Source organism: Psammomys obesus, unplaced genomic scaffold (assembly GCF_907164565.1).
Source record: "Psammomys obesus unplaced genomic scaffold, mPsaObe1.curated_primary_1811, whole genome shotgun sequence".
NCBI classification, from domain to species: Eukaryota; Metazoa; Chordata; class Mammalia; order Rodentia; family Muridae; genus Psammomys; species Psammomys obesus.
Window position 1 is genome coordinate 8,781,213 of NW_026586383.1, and position 21,416 is coordinate 8,802,628.

At 49.6% G+C, this 21,416-nt stretch overlaps 1 protein-coding gene across 3 annotated transcripts in view; it reads right to left on the reverse strand.

The window, feature by feature from the left end:
* Scn10a (sodium voltage-gated channel alpha subunit 10) overlaps positions 1-21,416 on the reverse strand; it is an 81,149-nt gene that overhangs the window by 33,339 nt on the left and 26,394 nt on the right. For 2 of the 3 annotated variants that reach the window (XM_055601602.1, XM_055601601.1), the window contains exons 8-14: positions 20,401-20,542; positions 19,920-20,117; positions 18,860-19,030; positions 15,395-15,685; positions 13,084-13,195; positions 6,416-6,654; positions 4,258-4,431 (exon numbers count right to left, since the gene is read on the reverse strand). In XM_055601602.1, the coding sequence (XP_055457577.1) occupies positions 4,258-4,431; positions 6,416-6,654; positions 13,084-13,195; positions 15,395-15,685; positions 18,860-19,030; positions 19,920-20,117; positions 20,401-20,542 (1,327 nt within the window). The remainder of the gene's footprint in view (positions 1-4,257; positions 4,432-6,415; positions 6,655-13,083; positions 13,196-15,394; positions 15,686-18,859; positions 19,031-19,919; positions 20,118-20,400; positions 20,543-21,416) is intronic. The other variant, XM_055601603.1, reaches the window with a different exon arrangement.

The following is a 21,416-nucleotide window of genomic DNA, read 5'->3' on the forward strand; positions in this document are numbered from 1 at the left end:
AAAGTCTTAAAATCCATAATGCTTTAATACAACAGAGCTAGAACCCAATGACACAACTAGAGATTTCACACATTTTTTGAAATGAAGAACCGTGCTTCTAATTAACCTTTGAGTCCAAGGATGAATCAAAGTTGAAATTAGGAAATATTTAGAATCAAACAAGGTAAATTTGACAGATTAAAGCAGTTCTTAGAAGGAAATAAAGGTCTTCCATGAATATATAAGAAAAATAGACTGAAAATTATATGTTAAGAAGTTAGAAAAGAACAAAATATGTAGGATGGAGAATGTAATTAAGATAAGATGAATGATTAATTGAAATCGGAAAACATCAATGATGCAGAGAGGATCAACAAGCTACAAGCTGGTTCTTTGAAGAAGCTAATTAAATTGATGGCTCTTGACAAGACCGATGAGAAATGAGGAGAGCAAGCACCAGTCAGCATTAGTAAGAAAGGGCCGGCGCAAACACGGTTCACATGGATCCTTAACAAAGAAGAAAAAGGTGTCCACAGTTTCAACGCAGTAACACTGACCATCTAACTCAAAGACAAAACAACTTACCAAAACTGGCTTGAGAAACAAACCCTGAGTCACTTCAGAACAGCAGAGAAATCAGAGCACTAAGGAAAGCCTCGACCTCGCAGGTGGCCTCCGAGGAGTTCGCCGAAGTCCTCGGAGGAACAAACGATTCCAAAACCACACAGAGATTTTGCATTAAAAAGTGAGTGTTTCTCAGCTTTTTTTTTTTTTTTTTTTTTTTTTGCATATGATTGACAGTAAAACCTGGGAAGGATTATATAAATTTTAAAAACCTATAGGCCAAATCATCAAAATGGATGCAAACATCTTACAGATTATTAGCAAACTGAACCTGTTGACTTAAATTTATTAAACTTATTCATTTATTAAAAAATGCACCACACGCAAGTGGATTTACTCTATGAATGTAAAGATTCAGCAATAAAAACTCGACTTGTTCTTTAATAATGTGTCTGTGTGTGGGTATGTGCGTGTGGGTGCTGTTGCCAACGGCAGCCAGAAGAGGGTGTGGGATCCCTTGGAGCTGGAGTTACAGGAGGTTATGAGCTGCTTAATGTGCTGCTGACCTTGGGTCCTCTGCCACAGCAGCACGTATTTTAACCACTGAGCATCTCTCCAGCCCTCTATAGTTATCTGAAAGTGATAGTTTTTCTGTTAGGGGTAGAATAAATATGATGCCTTTTTTAGTGAAATAAAAAAACAGAAGGTGATGTTTTTGTTTGTGTATCTATACGTAAAGATCAAATTAGGGTGGCTGGTATATATGCCACCTTCAACATTTGTCATTTCTTTTTGGTGAGAACATTCAGAATTCTCTCTTTTATCATTGTGGAACCTGAAATGTATCATTGTTAATCATTACTATGATTAATTATGTGCAGAACAATGGTCTGATAAAATTAAAGATCTATTCATGATAAGTTTTTCATTAAAGAAAAATCTGCAAAAATGTCGGACTTATTGAAATGTTGAAAGTATTCTCTTTGCAGTCAGAAAACAAGGCCATCTTTTATTAAGACTTCTTTTCAGCAGGGTACTACATGTCCTAGTCAGCCTGGCCACATAGGAAGAAGAATCAAATAGCACAGGGGGTTGAACAGTAAAACAAAATGTATTGTGTGCACATGATATGATCGTGTCGAAAAATCTAAAAGATTCCACAGACAAATAATTAGAATTAAGAAAGAGGACTTCTGGGTACAAAAATATCAATTATCAAAATGCTAGCTAAAATTAGCAAGGGCTGTTTCAAAATATGTAAGATCTGTGTGGAGAAAGGGACAGAGAAATCATAAACCTTGAAGGACTGAAGTAGGTGGAGGATGTTCTCTGTAGATCAGACGGTTATATAACATGGAGTTTACGCTTCTTCCCAAATTGACTGCTAGGTTATTGCACTCCGAATAAAGAGGGGATGTGAGAGTTTTGTGTCTGTTGCTGTGGACGTAAGGGAAGTGCATTAGCCCTGCTTCCCATTGCTGTAATTAGGTACCTAACAGGAAGAATCTTGAGACAGTTTAGGGAGCACAGCCCATTCTGCAGGGAAGGCACAGTGGCAGTGACGTCAGAGTCCTCAGCCAGAGGGAGGACTGCAGCTGCTCAGCTTACTTTTTCTTCTAAGCCCCTCCCCCACAGCAATGGGCTGGATGGCGCCACCCACGTTCAGACTGAGCCCTGCCTTCTCCTTGAAGTATGCTTACAAACACACTCACAAGTGTGTCTCCTTGGTGATTCTAAATCCAGTCAAGTTGGTAATGAAGGATGAACCACCAGAGTGGGCTTCTAGGTTTCTAGATACAGACATGTCCTAAGCTGCAGGAACTACAACAGCGTGGTCCTGGAACAGAGATGGCCTGCAAGGGAGAGCATCTTCCATCATGTCAAGACAAGTGTGGCATTGAAGAAGGGCAGGAGGTTTCACGGAACGTTCTTCTCCTTGCTCTTTTTCCTTTTCCCAGTCACTCAACACATTTTTTACTCAGTCCCTTTCTGACCGCAGGCTTGTGCTTAGCATCGGGGGTAGAATGGTAGGAAGGGAAAACCTGGTTCAAGCTCTACGGACTGGCATGGTATAGCATTATAATCTGAAAAGAGCAGCTTGCTTTGACGAGGGAATCCGGCTTCAGGTACTGGAGCGTGGGAGACTCTGTGAAGAGGGCATTGTTGAGCCCAGAAGGTCAAGGGCCGGCTGAACTAGGGGAAGTCTGGGGAACAACAGTCTGAGGCCTGGGATGAGGGGAGGCCTGTGGCTGCAGAAAAGTTGGTGGGAGAGAAAGGACCGGGTTTACCGGAGCCTCACTCACCATCCTAAGGACAAGGGGAATCCTCTGGGGAGCCATTTGTGACAAATGTCCCTTGCTGCTTGAAGGTCATAAGGGTAGAAACTGTTGCTTTGTTACTTTATGCTATGTGCTTGACTTTCCTGAAATTTAAAACATTTTTGAAAACTAAAAACTTCACAAAACCCTCAAAACTGATGGTCAGGGCTGTGTATTTTCACCCAGGAGTATACACAGTTCAGGGCCGGTGTAGAGAGAAATGCCAGGCTTCGGCAGCAGGGCCAGGGGCCGGGTTTTTGTTGGTAGTGTGATCATGCTGACAGAGCATGGAATCTCAGCTAGGCTGTAGGGGTGTGGAAGAGAGCCCACACGTGAGCCTGGCAGGTGTGGCTAGGAACTGCGAACTGACTGGCATGTTAAAATCAGAAGGTAGGTGGGGAGGAGTGCACTCCTGCTTCTCTCTCACAAGAACAGGAGAGGAGTGTGGGGGGATACACAGTAGAGTCTCCAAAGGACACGTTGGTCCACAAGCTCTCGTGAGCAAACATGCCATTTTTGGTCATGTCTGTTACGTTATGCTGTATTCTGGGAAGGGCCACACCAGTTCTCCAAGCTTGCTTCTTGCTTGCTTCCAGGAGTCAGTGAAACTCCAAGCATTCTCCAGATGGGTTGGGGACTTGAAGACGTCAGTGACCTCAGACTTCCTGGACCAAAGCAGTTGTGTTGTGGGTGGCAGATAACGGAAACCAGCGAGTGAGCAGAGGAATGCCTCCAGTAGAGGGCGCCCTGGAGCTGAGTTTGGGGAAGAGCCTGGGCAGAGGCTGAGAGGAGGCAGCCTTTTGTGGGTGTGCAGCACTGGCCTCTGATTTGGGCAACCCAGAAATAAGAGAAGGCCTTTTGGAGGGGGACAGAGCTGAGACTCAGCAGTCAGGCAACGTGGATTTAAGTTCAAGGTCGGACACTAGCTGTCTGTCCTGGCTGCTGGGACACATTGGGTTCATCATTTAACAACTGTGTGTCTGTTTTTCTCATCCTGGGGACTTGAAGAGCAATAGTCTCTCAGGGATGGGAGCATAAAATGAGCCTCATTATATCAAGAGTGTAATACTATGGTTGAGCCATACCTTCAGAAAATGTTAGCTGTTGGGACTCCATTGCTGGGACTGTTATTCGATAAAAGAATAGAATGATGTTCAGAAGTCCCTTTTGGTACAAGGAGGGGACCAAGGTACACAGAGAGCAACACACGAGAAGCTGGAATTGCTGCACTGAGTCTCCAGCCTCGTCAGAACCATGCCCTGCCTCGCTCCCACAAAAATAGGAGGGGTGTGGGGAACTGGCTGGCAGACCCCTCAAAAGACACATTGCCTGTCCCCCAGGGGCCAGCTCCCCGAGCCCGAGTGGGAGTCCCCAAGGGACCAAGAGAAGCCATTACCAAGCGAAAGGTCCGAAGCACAGACAGACTGCCCTTCCTGGATATGCTCAGCTCCAGCAGGCTCACGGTGACAATGACACAGTCGAATATATTCCACTTCTTCTGGAAGTAGTAGTAGGGGTCAAAGGCAATGATCTTGAAGGCCATCTCCATCGTAAAAAACACAGTGAAGACCTGAGGAACGAGCATTCATTGCTGTGAGGTCCCTGCCTCGGGGACAGAAAAGACAAGGACAGCCAGAAAGGAAGCTGCTTTACTAGACAGCAGAGCATGCTGGGTGTGGTGGCACCCAGCCTGCAAGAGGCTGAGGCAGGAGGATCTCAGGGTAGAGGCCACGCTGGGCTATACAAGAGTCTGTCACCAAACAACGACATTAAAAAGATAAGAAAACAGCAAATCCTCTTCGTTTGTTCTTTCTGAGCTACTGATATTCAGAGAGCACACATTAGAACTCAGGTTTCCTCTCTCTCTCTCTCTCTCTCTCTCTCATGTATGCATGCATGTGTGCGTGTTCATGTTTGTGTGTGTGTGTACACTCTCATGTGGTATACACTGTATTATTGCATGGATGTGCATCTGTCTACACAGAGAGGAGAGATTCATGTGGAGTCCCTTCCTCTGCCTCCACCTTGTTCATTGAGGCAGGGGCTCTCACTTGAACCCAGAGCTCACCTATTCTTGCACTCTCCAGAGCCAGCTTGCTCTAGGGATCTCTTATTATCAGCCTCCGGGGGCTGGGATTATAGGTGGGCCAAGACACCCACCCACTTGCTCTTATGTGGGTGCTGGGGTCCCCTCGAGTCCTCAGGCACAGGAAGTGCCTCACCTTTACCTCTTCTCTGTTCTATCCCAGTGGTGGTGGGTGTTGAGTCAGCAGATAACCATTAGAATAATTACTATATAATTACGTCAACAAGAATCAGTCTGGTTGTTCAGCAGTTAAAATGCGTGGGTAAGACAACAAAGACTAAGATAAAAGTCCAGCTCAGCCACTTCCTATCTTACATAGGCAACACACCCTTTCCATGCCTTGATTTCCTCATCTGTGTAATGGGTAAAATGGGAGTAAATGCTTGGGTAGTTCTCAGTAGCCAGTCATGAATAAATAGCAGTGACTAAGATCAGCAATCCATGGCCTCATAAGATTCCCTTTTGCATTGAAGGTCTTCAACTGTCTTATAGAGGACAAAGCATTAGGTAACACAAGCCAGCAAGGGAAGGAGGCAGGGAAGAAAGAGAGCAAAAGGACAGGTAGGGGCTCAGCAGCCCCAGGCTTTTATCAAGCCCACCTAGGAGCCTAGAAACAGGCGCAGCCTCTCTCTGACAGATGGTAGAATGGAAGAGAGTATTCTAGACTTGCTCAAGTGGACAGTTCATTTGCTGGATGTGTTTGATGGATGGCAGACAGGCTTGTGCAAGCCTCCTGTCTCCTGCTCTGCCCTCCACTCTTCAATGACCACACTGAAAATAAACCCAGGGGCTGGGGAGATGGCTCAGTTGGCCAAGCAGTGCCAAAAAAGCAGACAGACCCTAGTTTAATTCTTATAATCCCTGTAAAGCCAGGCCTGCTGGCAAACACCTCTAACATTGGTGCTGGGAGGGTAGAGGCAGGAGCCTCGAGGATCACTGGCCAGCTAGGCTCGCTGAGCTGATCAGGTTCAGTGAGACTCTGTCTCCAGAACAACATGGCTAGGAGGATGGGGGCTGGGAAAGACCCCAGTATAAAAATATACTGGATGAAATTCTTAAAGAATAGATAAACACGTAAAAACAACAACAAACAGTGGATGGCTCCTGAGGAATGGCATATGAAGTTGTCCTTCAGATCCATGGTATGAACACATACACGCACAGATTGTCTTTGATGAGGAAGTGGCATTTAACCTCATTCAGGAGGAGAGGCCAGCTTCCTTGTTTTGTAAGGGATGAAACCCCTCCCACCTCAGGGCTCTCGCCATCTGCTTTCCCTGCTGGTCTTAAAGCAACCCCCTCCAGCTTAGCTTGGCTCCTCCAGCTATAGATATATGTCTAATGACCATATATCCCCATTAATGCTCTGCCACTCTGCTCTCAGAGTGACACCCACACACCACCTAGCGAAAGCAAGCAGCCCCCCGCCGTGGAGGCTGGGGCAGCGGGGTGCCGCTGGGTCACTCACAATGTTGCCGGCTTGGAGCATGGCGTCGAAGGCGTCGGTCATGGGGTGGTGCTCCATGGCCATGAAGAGGGTGTTCACCACGATGCACAGGGTGATGGTGAGCTCCGCAAACGGGTCCGTCACCAGCTCGAAGAGGACCATCTTGAACTTTATCCACTTCGGACAGCACTCCCAGATCAAGTACTTCTGAGCTAAGCTGATCAGGCAGGGTGGGCACCTCAGCCTAGACTCCTCAAGTTCTGCATTGGGGTGGAGTCAATGACAGCTATCATTCACAGACCTCTCTCCTGTGGCCATACCAATACCTGTGACCTTCATAGATCCATGTCAGCCCTCATCTCCATGCCTCCGCTTCCTCCTTGTGCAGCAATGGGACTTTGTCTGTCACAGCCATCCGCCCAGTCCCTCAGACTGTTGTGGGCTGCCATCTTTTCTTGTGCATGCGTGTTCATGTACTCAAGCATAGAAACCAGAGGACAGCTTCGGCTGTCGCTTCTCAGGAGTTGACCCTTCTATCTCCTCTTCCTCTTTTAGACAGGGTCTCTCGATGCAGCCCCAGCTGGCCAGGAACACACTCTGTAGAGCAGGCTGGCCTCAGACTCACAGAGATCCACCTGCCTCTGCCTCCTGAGTGCTGGGATTACAGATGGGCAACAGCATACCAGTGAGAACGTGCTTTGCCAGCCTGGAAGTCACTCAGGAGGCGAGGCTGGTCTGCCAGCGAGCCGCAAGGCTCTCTGCCTGGCCGGCCCAGGGATGACAGGTGTGCACTGCCATGCCTGGCTGTTCGTGGGATCCGAGGATTGAGCTCAGGCTCTCAGACTTGCAGGCACTGGCAGAGCTGTCTCTGCAGCCCGAGCTCAGCCATCTTTTACTACCCATTGCTTATATCATGCCCTTACTTTTCAACCTAACCCTCTTGAGTTTCACACCCATCTCCCTGCTGACTCTCTTGTAGATGTGCTTCAATTCTTTTGCCCACTTTTCCCTCCCTCTACTTGCCTGGCAAAGTACCCTATGAATAAACTGACCTTTCCCCCAGCCAGCTGAATGTGGTTGGACAAAATACCCAGCCAGCCTTACCCAAGCTGTTCTTGAGCCTCTGCCAATCCCTGTCCAGGAACTCTGGGGTGCAACTGGTCCCCATGAGTGAGCTACCTCATTCAGTGTGCATTGGAACCCAGTATGGCTTTTATATTATTTTAAAAAATAAATGACAAAAAAATTAAAACACGGTTTCTATACCAGATACTTCAGCCTTGTAGATCAGTCCTAGAAGTTCACCCTTCCCCTCTCCTACAGCCTGTAGCTCCTTACTCTGTGCCCATTCAGAAATCAGAACCATCCACGGAACAGCTCCTTCCTCCAGCGGATCTGCACACCCTCTAGGTCTCCTGCCTGTGTTTACAGAAGCAGGAGGAGCCACGCCCCTCAGGAGAGAAGCCGCACCCTTCTCACCTGCTCCGCCCCCTTCTCCACCTCCCCCTGTTGCCCGGTGTGGGCAGGTCGGCAGGCTTTAATTGTATTTCAGCTTTAGAAAAGGCCTCTGGACCACTTTCTCTCATCTTTTGCCTCTTCAACAGCCAACTTCCTTGCAAGTTTCCTAAACGTAGTCTCCATTTTCTTTCTTCTTCTTTTGTCTGGAGACCCCACTTTCTGGTTCTTACCCCTCCCAAAAGCAAGCAGAAGCCTCTCTCTGCATGGACAGCATTTGTAAGCCAGGCGAGGATGATACCGCAGCTTCGCTCTCCTCTCCATGGCTACCCTGTGTTTTGTCTTTTGCTTCCTCTCCTGGCTTGAGCCTTCTTGACTCCCTCCGGTCATCTTCTCCCTAGGTGATCTTATCGACCCCCCTGGCCCCACCAAACCACGTCCATTCCTAAATTACACTCCAGCTTCCTGATCGCTCCCTTGCGCCGCAGGCTCATCCCTCCAGCCGCCTCTACTGCGTTTCTGCTTGGCTGAGTAATCGGGGCCATCTCTACGAAGGGCAATTTCATCGCTTTGGGCTTGTCCATAAATTCTACTGCGTGCCATACATCCTGCAGGCACATATACCAGCTGACCTGAGCACTTCCCCCCATGTTTTCTTATGCACACACTTTGCCTCCAAAGCTCCTTTCACTGTAAGCTTAAAACAACAACAACAACCACCTATCCATGTTTTCTTCTTTCTTTGTAGCCTCACTATTTTTCGTGTCAAACTATGGTGAATTCGCAGTTTATTTAGGGTACGGAGCAATGTCCCCTATAGCTCCCCTCTACCCCCGTCTTTGGTTGTTTCCATCAACAATATTTCTAGGATGATCTGCTTTTCCTAAGCAGCTGAAATGGGGTTTTATCGTGGTTTTCCACATATTACCATGTACACATGTCCATTTCTCTTTCACAGCCTATTTATTTCCACCACCACGCTGTGCTAATTACCCACTGGGAGTTTTTCAAACTACAGATGTCAAAACTGGCAGAGCACAGTTTTTCGCAGAAGTTGATGTGTTCTGGGAGAGAAATTAATCATCCCTATTTGGAATGAAAGCGGACTTTCCTGGACCTGTTTTGGCACCAGGAGAAAGCCTGAGGAATAGTGCTAACAGAGGACATCTACAGATTCCGTTCTGCAGGAAGCAGCCTGTCTGCGGCGCACAGCGGGCATGGGGTCAGCTCTGCGTGTGCATGTGCGTGTGCGGTGGACAGCACGCTGCCTGCCACGTGTGCGTGAGGGTACGCCTGCAGGTGCCACAGCGTCGGTGTCTTCCTCTGGCGATTTTCTCTAAGGCTCCGATGGCGGCTGGCTGGAGAGATCTGGGGGTCTACCTGTCTCCACCCCCAGGGACCGAGGTCACAGGCTCATGGTGCTGTGATCCGCTTTTACGGGGGTCTGGGTGTGAATTCAGGTCCTCATGCTCGTACGGTGAGCACCGTGTCAGCGTTGGCACCTTCGATTCATAACCGCTACGGCTGGTCTGGATTGGCTAAGGGACACAGGCACAAGAGGGACCACACCCCGCTAGCCTTGAACGTGGCCTCCTTCCCAGCAGCCTTAGTGAGAACTTCCCTCCTGGACAAGCAGATAACAGCCTCAGTCTCCTCTCTGGCACCCTCTCCGACCACTCCAGAATCTACCTGAATGTTCCTCTGTAGCCTGCCCTTCTCTCCCACTCTCTAAGATCCTCCCAGGTCGATGCGCTCAAAAACCCCCAGAAGCCAGGAAGGTGCCCTTCAACACCTGCTCTCCTGGGTCACTCTTCTCTCTCCGTTCACACAAAAAGTCCTTGACGAGGCAGCCTGGGTTCGGCCTCTCCATCTCCTCACCTCTTAGTCTTCATGTGTGGTCTCTGCTCACTGTTTAGCTATGACGGTCCTGGTGTGTGTGTGTGTGTGTGTGTGTGTGTGTGTGTGTTGTTTGTATGATGTGTGCATGTGAAAGTGCACACGCCTGATCTGTGTGCTTTCCTCTAACCACGCTCTGCCCCATTGCCTTGACACAGGGTCTCTCACTGAACTGTAAGTTCCCTGATTTACTGAGACCAGCTGTGCAGTGAGCTCTTGGGAGTCCTGTATCTCTGGTCCCCAATGCTGGGCCTCAGGCACCTGCAGCCAGACCAGTGTTTGTTTGTTTGTGTGTATGTTTGGCATGGGTGAAGATTCGAACTCCTGTCCTTATGCTTGTAAGGCAGGCACTTTACCCATTGAGCTAGCTTCCAGTCTGCTTTGATGATCCATGCAGACCACCAAAAGCTTCCACGTGACTAACGCCCCCCCACCGTACACACTACCTGATGTCTGCACAGCTTTGCCTCTGCTGGCCTTACTATTCTCCCTGGAGGATTTTAGACTCTTGTCTCTTCTGGGTCACTTCCAGGTTCTCTCATATTTCAGCCTCTTTCTTCTCTGTCTTCTAATGGCTCCATCTCTCCTGACCAACCACTAAACTCTGCCTGAGTTCTTCTCCCTGGTGTCACCTCATCTCCTTGCATCTTTTCAGAACCACTGTGTCTTCGGGTCGCTGTGGGATATATCTCTCTAGGTCCCTCTCCACATCTGGATTCTAGAACCATCATCACTAAGCCCGCTTCCTGTCAGACACTACTAGGGGGCCGAGCCCAGGCCCCGTGCCTCTTCTCAGTCCTTCCCTCTGAGGCCCTCTGGTCCGCCCTACAGTGCTCACACCGGTCACTGCACCAGCGCCCCTCAGTTGCTCATTCCAGGACCATGTGCACCGTGAACCCCCGAATCTCATGCCCCTAAGAGACCTGTGCAATCTCCGGCTCTCCTGGTCCTTGCTGCCGCTTCCCCAGAGTTTAGCACTCTAACTCCTGTCCCATTTTCTCTTGTTCTCCCTGCCATCGCCTTCCCACTTACATTCCACTCTGCAAGTATCAGAACCACCTTTATGAAATCCAGATCTTGCTGTCTGGTCTCCGGCCCCTTAATGGCATCCCCCTGTTCTTGGATGAAGCCCAATGTCCATTAGAGTCTGGGGTTTTGTGGATCTGGCCCTCGCCTGTTTCCCTAGCCTTATTTTGAGGCCCTGTTGCTTTGATGTCTATGTTCCAGATAGCTCAGGCTTTTAAATGTCTGCTTCAGGACTTGTCTGCCCAGGATACTTCCCTGACCCCAGGCCAAACTTTCTGCTTCTCTTAGCATCCCGCATTTCTCCAAGACACTCAGCACCCCACTAGCGACTTGTGTCATGTCCTTCTCTCCTGCTAAGTGTGATAACAGCTGTGCTCACAGTTGCAAGCCTGCGCCTGGCCTTCTGGTTTGGATGATTGTCAAATCTCAGCTTGCATGCCAAGCATGGGTAGCTGGCAGGCCTTGAGTTAGGTGAACCGTTACACTCTTATTGGCTTGAACCAAATCTTCTCCGAGGCAATCACCCTGAAGGAACTGATCCTGTGGGTCCCATCATGACTTGGGCAGCATGAGGCGTCCTCCATGGACCTCATAATGGATGTAGCTCCCAGCTAGAGAGATGATGAATGTTATGCTCAGGAACTCTGGCCAAAGTGGCCATTGCCTTTTCCCCAGCTTTAATGTGGCGTCTCCTGACTCTCCTACCACTTGGTCCTCTTACCTCAGATGTCTAATGATTCCTCCTGTTAATTTTTCATCTCTTAGTCCATTACAAATCAGCCCTGTTCTTACAATGTTTTGCCAGTGAGAAAACTGAGGCAAGAGAATGCCAAAGTCAGCCAGGCATGGTGGTGCACGCCTTTAATCCCAGCACTCAGGGAGGCAGAGGCAGGTGGATCTCTGTGGGTTCGAGGCCAGTTTGCTCTACAAAGTGAGTCCAAGACAGCCAAGGCTACACAGAGAAACCATGTCTCGGAAAAAAGAAAAGAAAATAAAAGAACCCCAAAGTCATACAGTCTATTATAAAAGGCAGAGCCCAGATGCAAACCCAGGCACCTGAGCCCTAGATCTGTGTTCTCACCCCTGCCACCTCTCTGCTCTAAGACCTTCATCTGGTCTGAAGTGTGATGTACTTGTGTTCACATTTTTCTTGATCCCATCTTTCTTTTTGAGTCAAGGTCACATGGCATAGCCCTGGCTGACCTAGAACTCACGCCTCCCACTTCAGTCTCCCTAGTTCTTGAATTTGGGGGACACACCACCATGTCCCTGAAATTTTTCTTTCGTGTTTCTGTCTGAGGAACTTTCTCTTGTGGTTTTCATGCTGATTCCCCTTGTGCCCTCACATTTCTGGTCTTCCCAGAGAGACTGGCCTTCCCCTATCTGCTCTCCACACCTTTCTTTCCTGTCATCCCTCAGCGCTGCTGGCGTGTCTATCTGCGCCGATCGCCTCTGTCTCCAGGGCACACACTCCGTGAGAGCAGGTGTGGATCTTGTGCACCATGAAATCTCGGGCTCCTGGAACAGTGCCAGGTGTCTAGCAGATGTCTAGCAGATGTTTGGATGAATAAATCTTTTTAAGAAGTTCCAAGGGATAAATGAAAACTCAAGCTATTTGAGTTGTGGAGCACATTCTGTGGAGCTGCCAGGGACTTTTTTTAGGTAAGTAGTTGGATTTGTCGAAGACGAGATTCTCCCCACCCTGTCGTGAAGTAAAAACTGGGCTAGAACAGCCTCTGTATCCAGAGAGGAGAACGCAGCCATGCTGTCTTGGGACTTGTATGTACAAGGGGTCCTGGCCCAGCACCACCGCTTTTTCCCCAACTCCTCAGCTGAATCATAGACACACCCCTCAGGAAACAGTCTGTTCCCGCTTGATTGGTCGAATTGCAAGGGATTTGGTGAAACCAGTTGGCTAATTTACTTAAGTGGTCTTCCCATGTTTGCCACAATGAAAGTTTGAAACAGAAGTGAAATCACAATAATGAAAGTTACAGCTACTGAATGAAGGGCCGCTGAGTTTCCTGCATGCCTGGGAACTGCCTGCTACTGTCTGCCGGTTCCCAGATCATTTCTGCAGATCCTGTTTGTGAGTAGATTCGAGGCAGGTGCCAATTTGAATAAGAGGAGAACTAGGGCCCTTCTCCATTGAGTCTCTTGTTTAGGGAACTTTATGCGCATCAAAACCACATCAGGAGAGGAGGTTGAGGCCTAAGGCCTTAGTGAATCTGTGATCTCAGACCTCAGAGAGAGGTCCTCAGGTCAGGCTCAGCTCAGCACAGAGGACCGGCATCTCAGCGAGCAGCACTTACCCTCAATGACGGAAGTCATAATGCTGACCACGCTCATTGCCCTCTGTGCTCGGAAAGGTTCATTCAAGTACTCCGCAGACAGGAAGTTCTTCTGCCCTGCGGCATCAGGAGCCTGCTGGGACAGAAGCAGAGTCAGGACACTGCAGCGTGATGACTTCAGCAGCAAAGCTGGGCCACTTGGCTTCTTGTTGGCTGGTCTCACAGCTGTGAGCTGGAGGGGAAGCATGGAGAAGTGGTGTTCCAGCCTCAGGTTAAGAGCTCAGCTGTGGGGACCACGCTCAGGGGCAGGAAGGAGTCCAGGTTGGAACGTATGAGCCCAGGCAATAAGACCCGAGAATTTTGTTGGGAGAAAGAGCTTGCTGAGCCCCAGGGGAGGCAAAGAGGCTTAGAAAACTAGGGAACTTGCTAAAGAAAACTCGGTGCATGTCCTTGTAATATAAAAGGACTTAAAAGGTCACCTTACAGTCGCTGGGTAGTTTCACCAGAATAAATCATGGTTGACCATTCAGGAATGTGACCTGTTCCGGGAACAGATACAGAGAGTGAGGGGTGCACCCCGAGAGAGTTACATGCTAAGTGAGGCATTTTCCAGGGTTAGACAAGCAGAGTTCAAATGGTAAGGTCAGAACTGGGGAAGAGAAATAGGGGATTTTACCCTTATTTTTACCTCATCCCTCAGCTGGGGTATGAGGCAGCCAGGATACAGGGAAGGACAGGGGTCTGAAGAGAACAGTAAAGCTGGTCTCAGCTGGCTCTGGCTGGATCCCTTTGGCCCCCTCCCTGAGAAACACAGCAAGGTTTGCCCTTTCCCCTAATAAATCGGTCCAACATTACGGGTGCTCACATTTTTATATACATTTTATATCTAATGCATCTAACTGTAACACAGCGAGTCATGAGTAAAGACAACTTCTAAGAAAGCCTCTTCCTATTACAGGAAGAAAATCAGCCCAGACTGCCCCAGAATGGAAAGGAGGAGGAACTCCGGGCCAGGACTTCCTGATGCTGGCAGCAGCTGCCTGGACAGCTCTTAATCTGCAGGGCGTAGTTTCTATTCACCTGCTAACCCCAGACTTTGCCTGGCAATGCTCAGTGAGATTTCTTCTTCCACTGTCTCACAGGAGCTAAGACTGGTGCTGTGATGGGGATCAGAGAGAATTCTGGAGGTGTGATCTCCCTGTGCACGGCACTAAGACACTTCCCAGAGAGCCCTGTAACCTGGCTGTGACTTCAGGACTCTGGGTTGGTGACTCTGTTTGCCCTAGAGACACACTCTTTACCTGTCTTCCCTGCTCTGTATCCAGAGAAGGCAACTTTAGCCCTGATCAGCTTGGCCAGCAGGAAGCCCAAAGTGGACAGTAGGAAGGGAGCAAGGGTCCCCTTCAGCTGGCAGCAGTGTGATTCTCTGCCTAAGACCACAGGCCCCTTAGCCATGGATCTTGACATGTTCTGACTTGGGGCCTCTTCCTCACGTTTTCAGCTCCTTACTGTCACTGCCCTCCGGGTCCGTCACAGCTCCTTGTCCCCTGAGCCCAGGCCACACCTTTGTGGGTTCTTTGCTAAATCCCTCCTCTTGCCCACTGAACAGGCCACCTGCTTCTTCCTTAAACAGACCCACTTGCCGCCAGGCTGACATAGCCCCGTTCTGCTGAACTTGCCAGACTCAGTGAAACCAACAAGTGCTGTCTCTATGAGCCTCTCTGCATGTGTGTCTCTGGTAGCCAGGGGCCATTCAGAGGCCACAGAAGGACCTTTGGTGAGGCTGGAGGAGATCACAAACTAAATCGCATGTCCCAGCTCAACACAGAGTCCCAGGTTTGCTGTGGGGCCCATTGTGACTATTCCCCAATGAGTAAGAGCCAGTTAGGTTCCTGTTCCTAGTCTGTGGCACTTTGGTGAGTTAGTCATCTTGTGAGTTGAGCCAAGGCCCTGAGCTTCTATTAAGATCTGTCCTGAGAATCTCAGAATTTAACAAACCTCAGGGACTGCTGGCTCAGAGCCATAGGTTTATATAGAAGGACGCTTGTGTTCTTTGTCCACATAGAGAGCATATGGAGCCATCTCCAAAGCAGTGATGACAGGTAGGCACAGAAATACCAAGAAGAAATAGACATGAGGTCAAACAGAAAATCAGCTACACCTCTGCCTGGAGAGAAGATGGACAGTGCCTTCCCCCTCAGACTATCCTACCAGCTTTTCAGGGTCTGTTGGGTGGGAGGCATGGGACAGATGTTGTTAAAGACCCTTCCAATGGTGGCGCTCAGTACTTATTGGCCAGAGGTTTCTACTGGTGTCGGAGAATGGCACTCACCAGGCTGTCAAGAGGTCCAGCACCAAGCTCAGCGGGTCCTGGGAGCTGTCCCTCCTCTCCATATCCAGGGCCAGGGTTGGGAGACTGAGGCAGTGAGCTCCTGGGGAGAGGACCTGCCTGTCCAGCACCCCTGCCCAGCAACAGGGAACCTCGACGGCTTTCGTGGTCTCCATGAAATACTCCATCATCTGGGGCTCCATCAGGAAACGAGACATCTTGGCTGGGTGTTCGGAAGTGGAACACACTGCTATGGCTAGCCCTGCGTCTTCCGGAAGAGAGGCCTAGGAAAGACTGGGCATCATCCCCAGGTGAGCAGGAGGAAAGCTAGGTTAGGAGTGGTCCTCTCTCAACCCAGCGTGCACTTCCCTCTGCCCGTGTCCATGGCCTCTCTACAGCCACCTAAAGACCTCAAGATATGCTGGAGAGACATGAAGAGGGAACCAGGAAAATGATATCCTAAACAAACTTGGAGGGAAAGAACAGAGGAGAGGGGTGACTAGCGGGTACCTGAGATCAACAAATAGGTTATTATTACCAAATATCACTGGCTGGCCCAGACATCTGCCAGCCTTTGGCAACAGGCTAGGGTGTGGCTGTTCTAGGTTCCCATATGTACAAGGAATATCAGGACCTAAGGAAATGCCTGAACTGGAGCTTGGGATTTGAGTTTTGAATGAGTGAGGATGCTTTGCTGTCTGAAAATTAAGATGTACAATTCACTGATTCCACCTGTGTGCACGCAAGGGTTTGTGTTGGAATGGGGGGAGACAAGAGCTTTATAGTGTAATGAGTTGGCGGGCTCCCCGAGGCTTTCTTTGAACAGTCCACAATGGGAAAGTTGAAGGAAGAAGTTGCAGCCCAATTTCTTGGAAGAATAATGCCATTCTTCCAAATCGATAAACATTTCCCATCAAAGGCTTCCACCAAGCAATGACTTGAGGCTTACAGACCCAGAGGAAACGCTCTGGTTCTCGAATTCTCAGGCACAACACCCACAGAGCTGCTGGATAGACTTGCTAATTCTCATGACTATGGGAACCAGGCCACAGTAAATCACCAGTCCTGTGCTCAGACCACACATGGTATCTCTACAATCTAAACAACGGCTCCCTACCAAACTCCGGGTCATTGCACCCCGAATTTTTCCTTAATTCCTTTTTTTTTTTTTACTGAACAACTAAAGTAGAGCATGTTGCCATTAGAATTTCCTCATTTATGCCATTAAACTGAGCACTGTCTCTCCCTCCCTTCCCTGCTCTCTCATATATGTGCCTCTGTGTGTGCCTTGTCTGTGTGCACAGGTCAGAGAATTCACTTCAGGTGTTGTTTCTTAAGCACTATTCTTTGAAGACAAGGTCTCTCCCTGTCCTGGAGTTCACCAAGTCGGCTGGCCATCCAACAAGCTCCAGGCGTCTGCTTGCTTCTGCTTTTACAGTGCTGGGATTACAAGTGTGTAACACTACCATGCCTGGCTGTCATTTTTTTTTTCCAATGTGGGTTCTGGGAATTGAACTCAGGTCCTCTATTGCAGGACAAACACATCAGCAGCTTAACCATCTCTCAAGCAGCTTGAGGTTTCTTTCCACGATGCCTTGGAGCCAAATCCTGCTCAGCTACCCCCATGGACATCATAGTGTTATACCCAGAGAATTGTCCCTTAAACATCTGTCCCAGGGCTACAGCACTCACACGAACTGTGAGCGCTTCACAGACTGTGGGGGAAGAAGAGAATCAAGAAACCTATCTGAAAGACAAGAAGACAGAGTTGTTTACATCTGGGCACCAGGGCACCAAGCAGACTAAGGAGGGGGCACGTGGAAGGAGGAGGTCCCATGCATGGCCATCAGCACCTCCTTGCCACCGTTACATTTTACAACCAATCTGCTAGACAATGGCAATAATCTTTTCCCTGTGTCCTAGTTCTACATCATTGCTTTTGGTCCGGAGAAGTCCTTCCATGAAAACTCCCAGACATCTATTTACCAGAAGAACAAATGTGAGGAAAGAAGGGAGAGACAGCAACTCTTGACACTCAGGTGCTACTCTGTGTGTGTCTGACTGAATGGGGGAAATTAGAGCCCAATTCAGTGTCATTGACATTTCCATGGAAGCACTGATTTGTCCTCTTCTGTGACTGCCAGAGTCCCAGCCAGATTATCTCTGAGGCATTGAACTGTGCCCTGCGCATTCCAGCTGCTACTCCAAAGAGGCAGAGGGGATAAGACTGGCACAGGTTTGCACAAGTGGTCCAGCGTGGGTGTGTCCCTGAGGCCACAGTGTATGCAAGTGTGCCTGTGAGTGTGGATGCCTGTGTAATCCAGAGATTGTCAACAGAGGAGAGCTTCCTTCCGGTGAGCACAGGAAGGTTAAGACGGATGTTAGGGGCAGGAAGTAACCCCTCAAAATGCTGCCTGAGCCCTCTCCACATGATTAGCATGAGCACTTCTGTTCCACCTGAACAGTTGTAGTAGGTTCTCTAGGTTGTCAGCTTGACTCTGGCAAGAGGGAGCCTCACCGAAAGAACTGCCCCCAGCAGAGTAGCCTGTGGTCATGTCTATAGTGCCGTTTCTTGATTGCTAGCTGATGTAGGGAGGTCGAGCCCACTATGGGGCTGAAGATGAGCCAGGGAGCAAGCCAGAAAGCAGCATTCCTGTGGCTTCTGCTTCAGGTCCTGCCTCCAGGTTCCTGCTTTGGGTTTCTGCCCAAATTTCCCTCAGTGATGGGCTGTGACCTGGAAGTGCTAGGATGAGATGAACCCTGGCCTCCACATCTTGATTGTGGCCATGGCATCTACCACAGCATCAGGGAAGAAAACAGAAGCCTGAAAGAGAGGGAGCTATTTGGCATATAGGGCTTTCCAAGGTGAGAAAGGCGGGAGAGGGAAGAAGAATGTGTCACCATGGGGCAGATTGCCACAGGGTCTAACGTGAGCTACGGAAGTCGTTCCCAGGCTAGGCTGTGTCTCAGACATAGGTTCTGGAGTCTCCTGTGTCAACAGTAGGAGAACTGTAGGCCTCCAGCCTGAACCGGGGGCTGGAAGCTAGAGGAAGGAAAGAGGCAAGTGGATGTTTCAGCACCAGGGACAGAGCTGCCGATCTCAGAAAGAGGAAAACTGACTCTTGTCAGCCAGGGATACCTAAAGGTCAGCATGTCCCGTGGGGCTTCCACCCCCTTCCCTACACAACCAGGCTCTTCCCTCCAGTGCCTCATCTTAAAACCCACAGCTCACCCATGTGTCCTGGCCTGAAGCCTGGGAATCACACTCACTTCCTTTCCTTTACCTTATGCCACAATCTTGATGCCCTCCAATTAGAAAGGTCCTTATCTTTACTCCCATCCCCACTGATGACACTCCTGTCCTAGCTTAGGCCACCAATAAGGAGGGATGTCTGTCTGAGTTACTCGGTCTCTCCTCTCTCCCTGATCTCAGCCTCTTCCCGTTTCGCCCAGCTCAGTGCGTCTTACCATCCGGCGCTGGTTGTAAGGGTCAGCCTGGGGGGACCTGTTGTCATCTGTAGAGCCCTCTGACACCCTCGATTTCATCCTGTGTTTTCTCTCATTGGCACTTTGGGGGGATAAAGGCGATCCATTGTGGGAGTGGAGTGAGGCCGCATCAATCCCCAGGGCTGCCAGCACCTGAGGAAAGAGCAGCAGCTGGACCCTCAGAACCTGAGGGAGCTGGGTGCTCCTGAGTCCCTAAAACATGGTGGTGGTGGTGGTGACAGATTGGGGTGTGGCTGGAACAGGGTCACCTCCCTACTTCAGCCCTTGCAGTAGGGGCTGGTGCCTTGCCGAGGTCCTTGTTATTAGGTTGACACTCGCCCTCGGTCACGTGCAGGCCTAACAGTTGATACTCACATGCAGCACTGTAGAGAATACTCCCTTGGCTTCCTGCCTCAGAGGCAGACATGGAAGCACAAACAGCCTTCCAAGTGGGGTGGCCCAGGTGTGGGTCACTGGGGGAGACCACAGGAGGATCAAGCAACAGCAACCGTCTAGTCGGGATCCCCCTGTGACTTAGTCCTACCCGCTGCCTGATCACCCCCTAGTTTACTCTCCTTGTGTCCAAGAGGCTCCTGAGTAAACAGCTCACTTGGAAAAAAGCTCTCCCACTCAGGCTTTTTTGTGTGCATGCATGTCCATGTAGGAGCACACGTGTGTACATGCTTTCAGAGGCCAGAGGTCAGCCCTGGTTCCACTCCCCCAGGACCTGGTCACTTTCTTTTTGTGACAAGGTCTCTCACTGGCCCGAAGCTCAGAACCAGACTGAGCCCAGCAATTGGTCCACCTCTGCCTCCCCAGCACCAAAGCCCCAGCACGCACCCCACTGCTTTCCTGAAGGTGGGCTCTGGGGATTGAACTCAGGCCATCGTACGTGGCAAACACTTTGCTGATAGCCATCTCTCTGCCCAAGGCTGGGAACCTGAGACAGCCCCCGGAGCGATTCATGCTCCTAAAGGCATCTGTCCAGACTCCTGCCCCCTAAGGTCCTGGCTGGCTGGCCTCATGGGCTGCCTTCACCCACCTCCTGCTCTTTCTGTAGCACCTCAACGGCTTCCTGAAAGGTCTTTTCCTTGGCTTCGATTTCTGCAATTGTTGCCTGGTTCTGCTCCTCGTACGCCATGGTGACCACAGCCAAGATCAAATTGACCAGGTAGAATGACCCGAGGAAGATGACAAGCACAAAGAAGACCATGTACATTTTCCCGGAAGCCCGGAGGGTCTGGAGATTCAAGAGAAAGGAAAGAGGGCTGTTCGAGATGTTCGAGAGGCAATGGGCCCTTGAAGGTCAGTTAGACTTCCGGGATAAGAGTTGCCATGCAGCTGGCCTCGTCAGTCTCCAGCCAAGACTACGAGCACAGGCGGACTGGAATCAGCTGGCACAGCCAGCTGTGGCAGTGCGTGCCTATAACCCACGTACTTGGGGTGCAGAGGCAGGAGAATCACAAGTTTCATGTGAGCAAAGGCTTCATAGTGAAATCCTGTCTCAAATCAAACAGACATACCTGCTGGTAGAGGCGCTCCCAGGAGTCCTGCGTCATGAGGCGGAACAGGGAGAGAAACGCCCACGCAAAGGAATCAAAGCTGGTGTAGTTAAAGTCCGGGTTGTCAGACGTTTTTCTGCAGGTGTAACCATCAGGGCAGTGACTGCAGCAAGAGGAGAGAAGGCCACCGTGGCTTGGCTCTTGCTGATTGGGTGCAAGGAAGTTTGGGGCAGCAAGAACATGACAGGTTTGACGTCAGAGATCTGGGTTCAGAGCTCACCTTTGACTTAGTAGCTGAACATTTACTTTGGGACTCAGTTTCCCTCATCCATAACATGGGAACACTAATGCTTTTGTTCATTTAGTCTGTCTAGAGATATAGCCTGGAGGAGACAAGATGGCAGCTTTGACTCAATTCTATGTGGTGTCACCAGGGAAAGGAAAGCCACAAAGCAGACAGAATCCAAGCCTGCTGTCACCATCTGCAGCATCAACCATCAGGGGGACTTATAGCAGCCAGTTCAGTGACACATTCTGTGGAACGATGAAAACATCACCTTTCACCTGCTAAGCTCCCACTGTGCGCCTCTCTTCATGGACAATATAAGGCAATCATCTCGACAGTCCTTACTTAAAGTCAGGAAGTAGGGTTCAGAGAGAAATCAGCCTCCTGGTCCCAGAGTGTCAGCGGATCCACTAGCAATGGAGGCGTGCCCACGTATATGCCTGCCACATGCCAGGGCTCCATGCCTAGGAGAAGTTGGCCAACACAAGTTTTTGTGTGCTTTTGTTTTGTTTTGTTATTTTTATCTTATTGAGGTTTCTTTTTTATTATCTGTATTTTCATTTTGAGAGAAAGAGAGAATCTGATTTGGGGGAATATGCTTAAAATGTATCGCATGGAAAAATTATTTAAAAAAAAGATTTAAATTTGAGATGTATAACCAGTGATGAACCCAGCGCTGAGCCTGGTTCTCTCCCTGGTGGGGGTGGGGAGGAGAGAGGTCAGGGGTGTGACGTCTGATGGACAGGTGTGG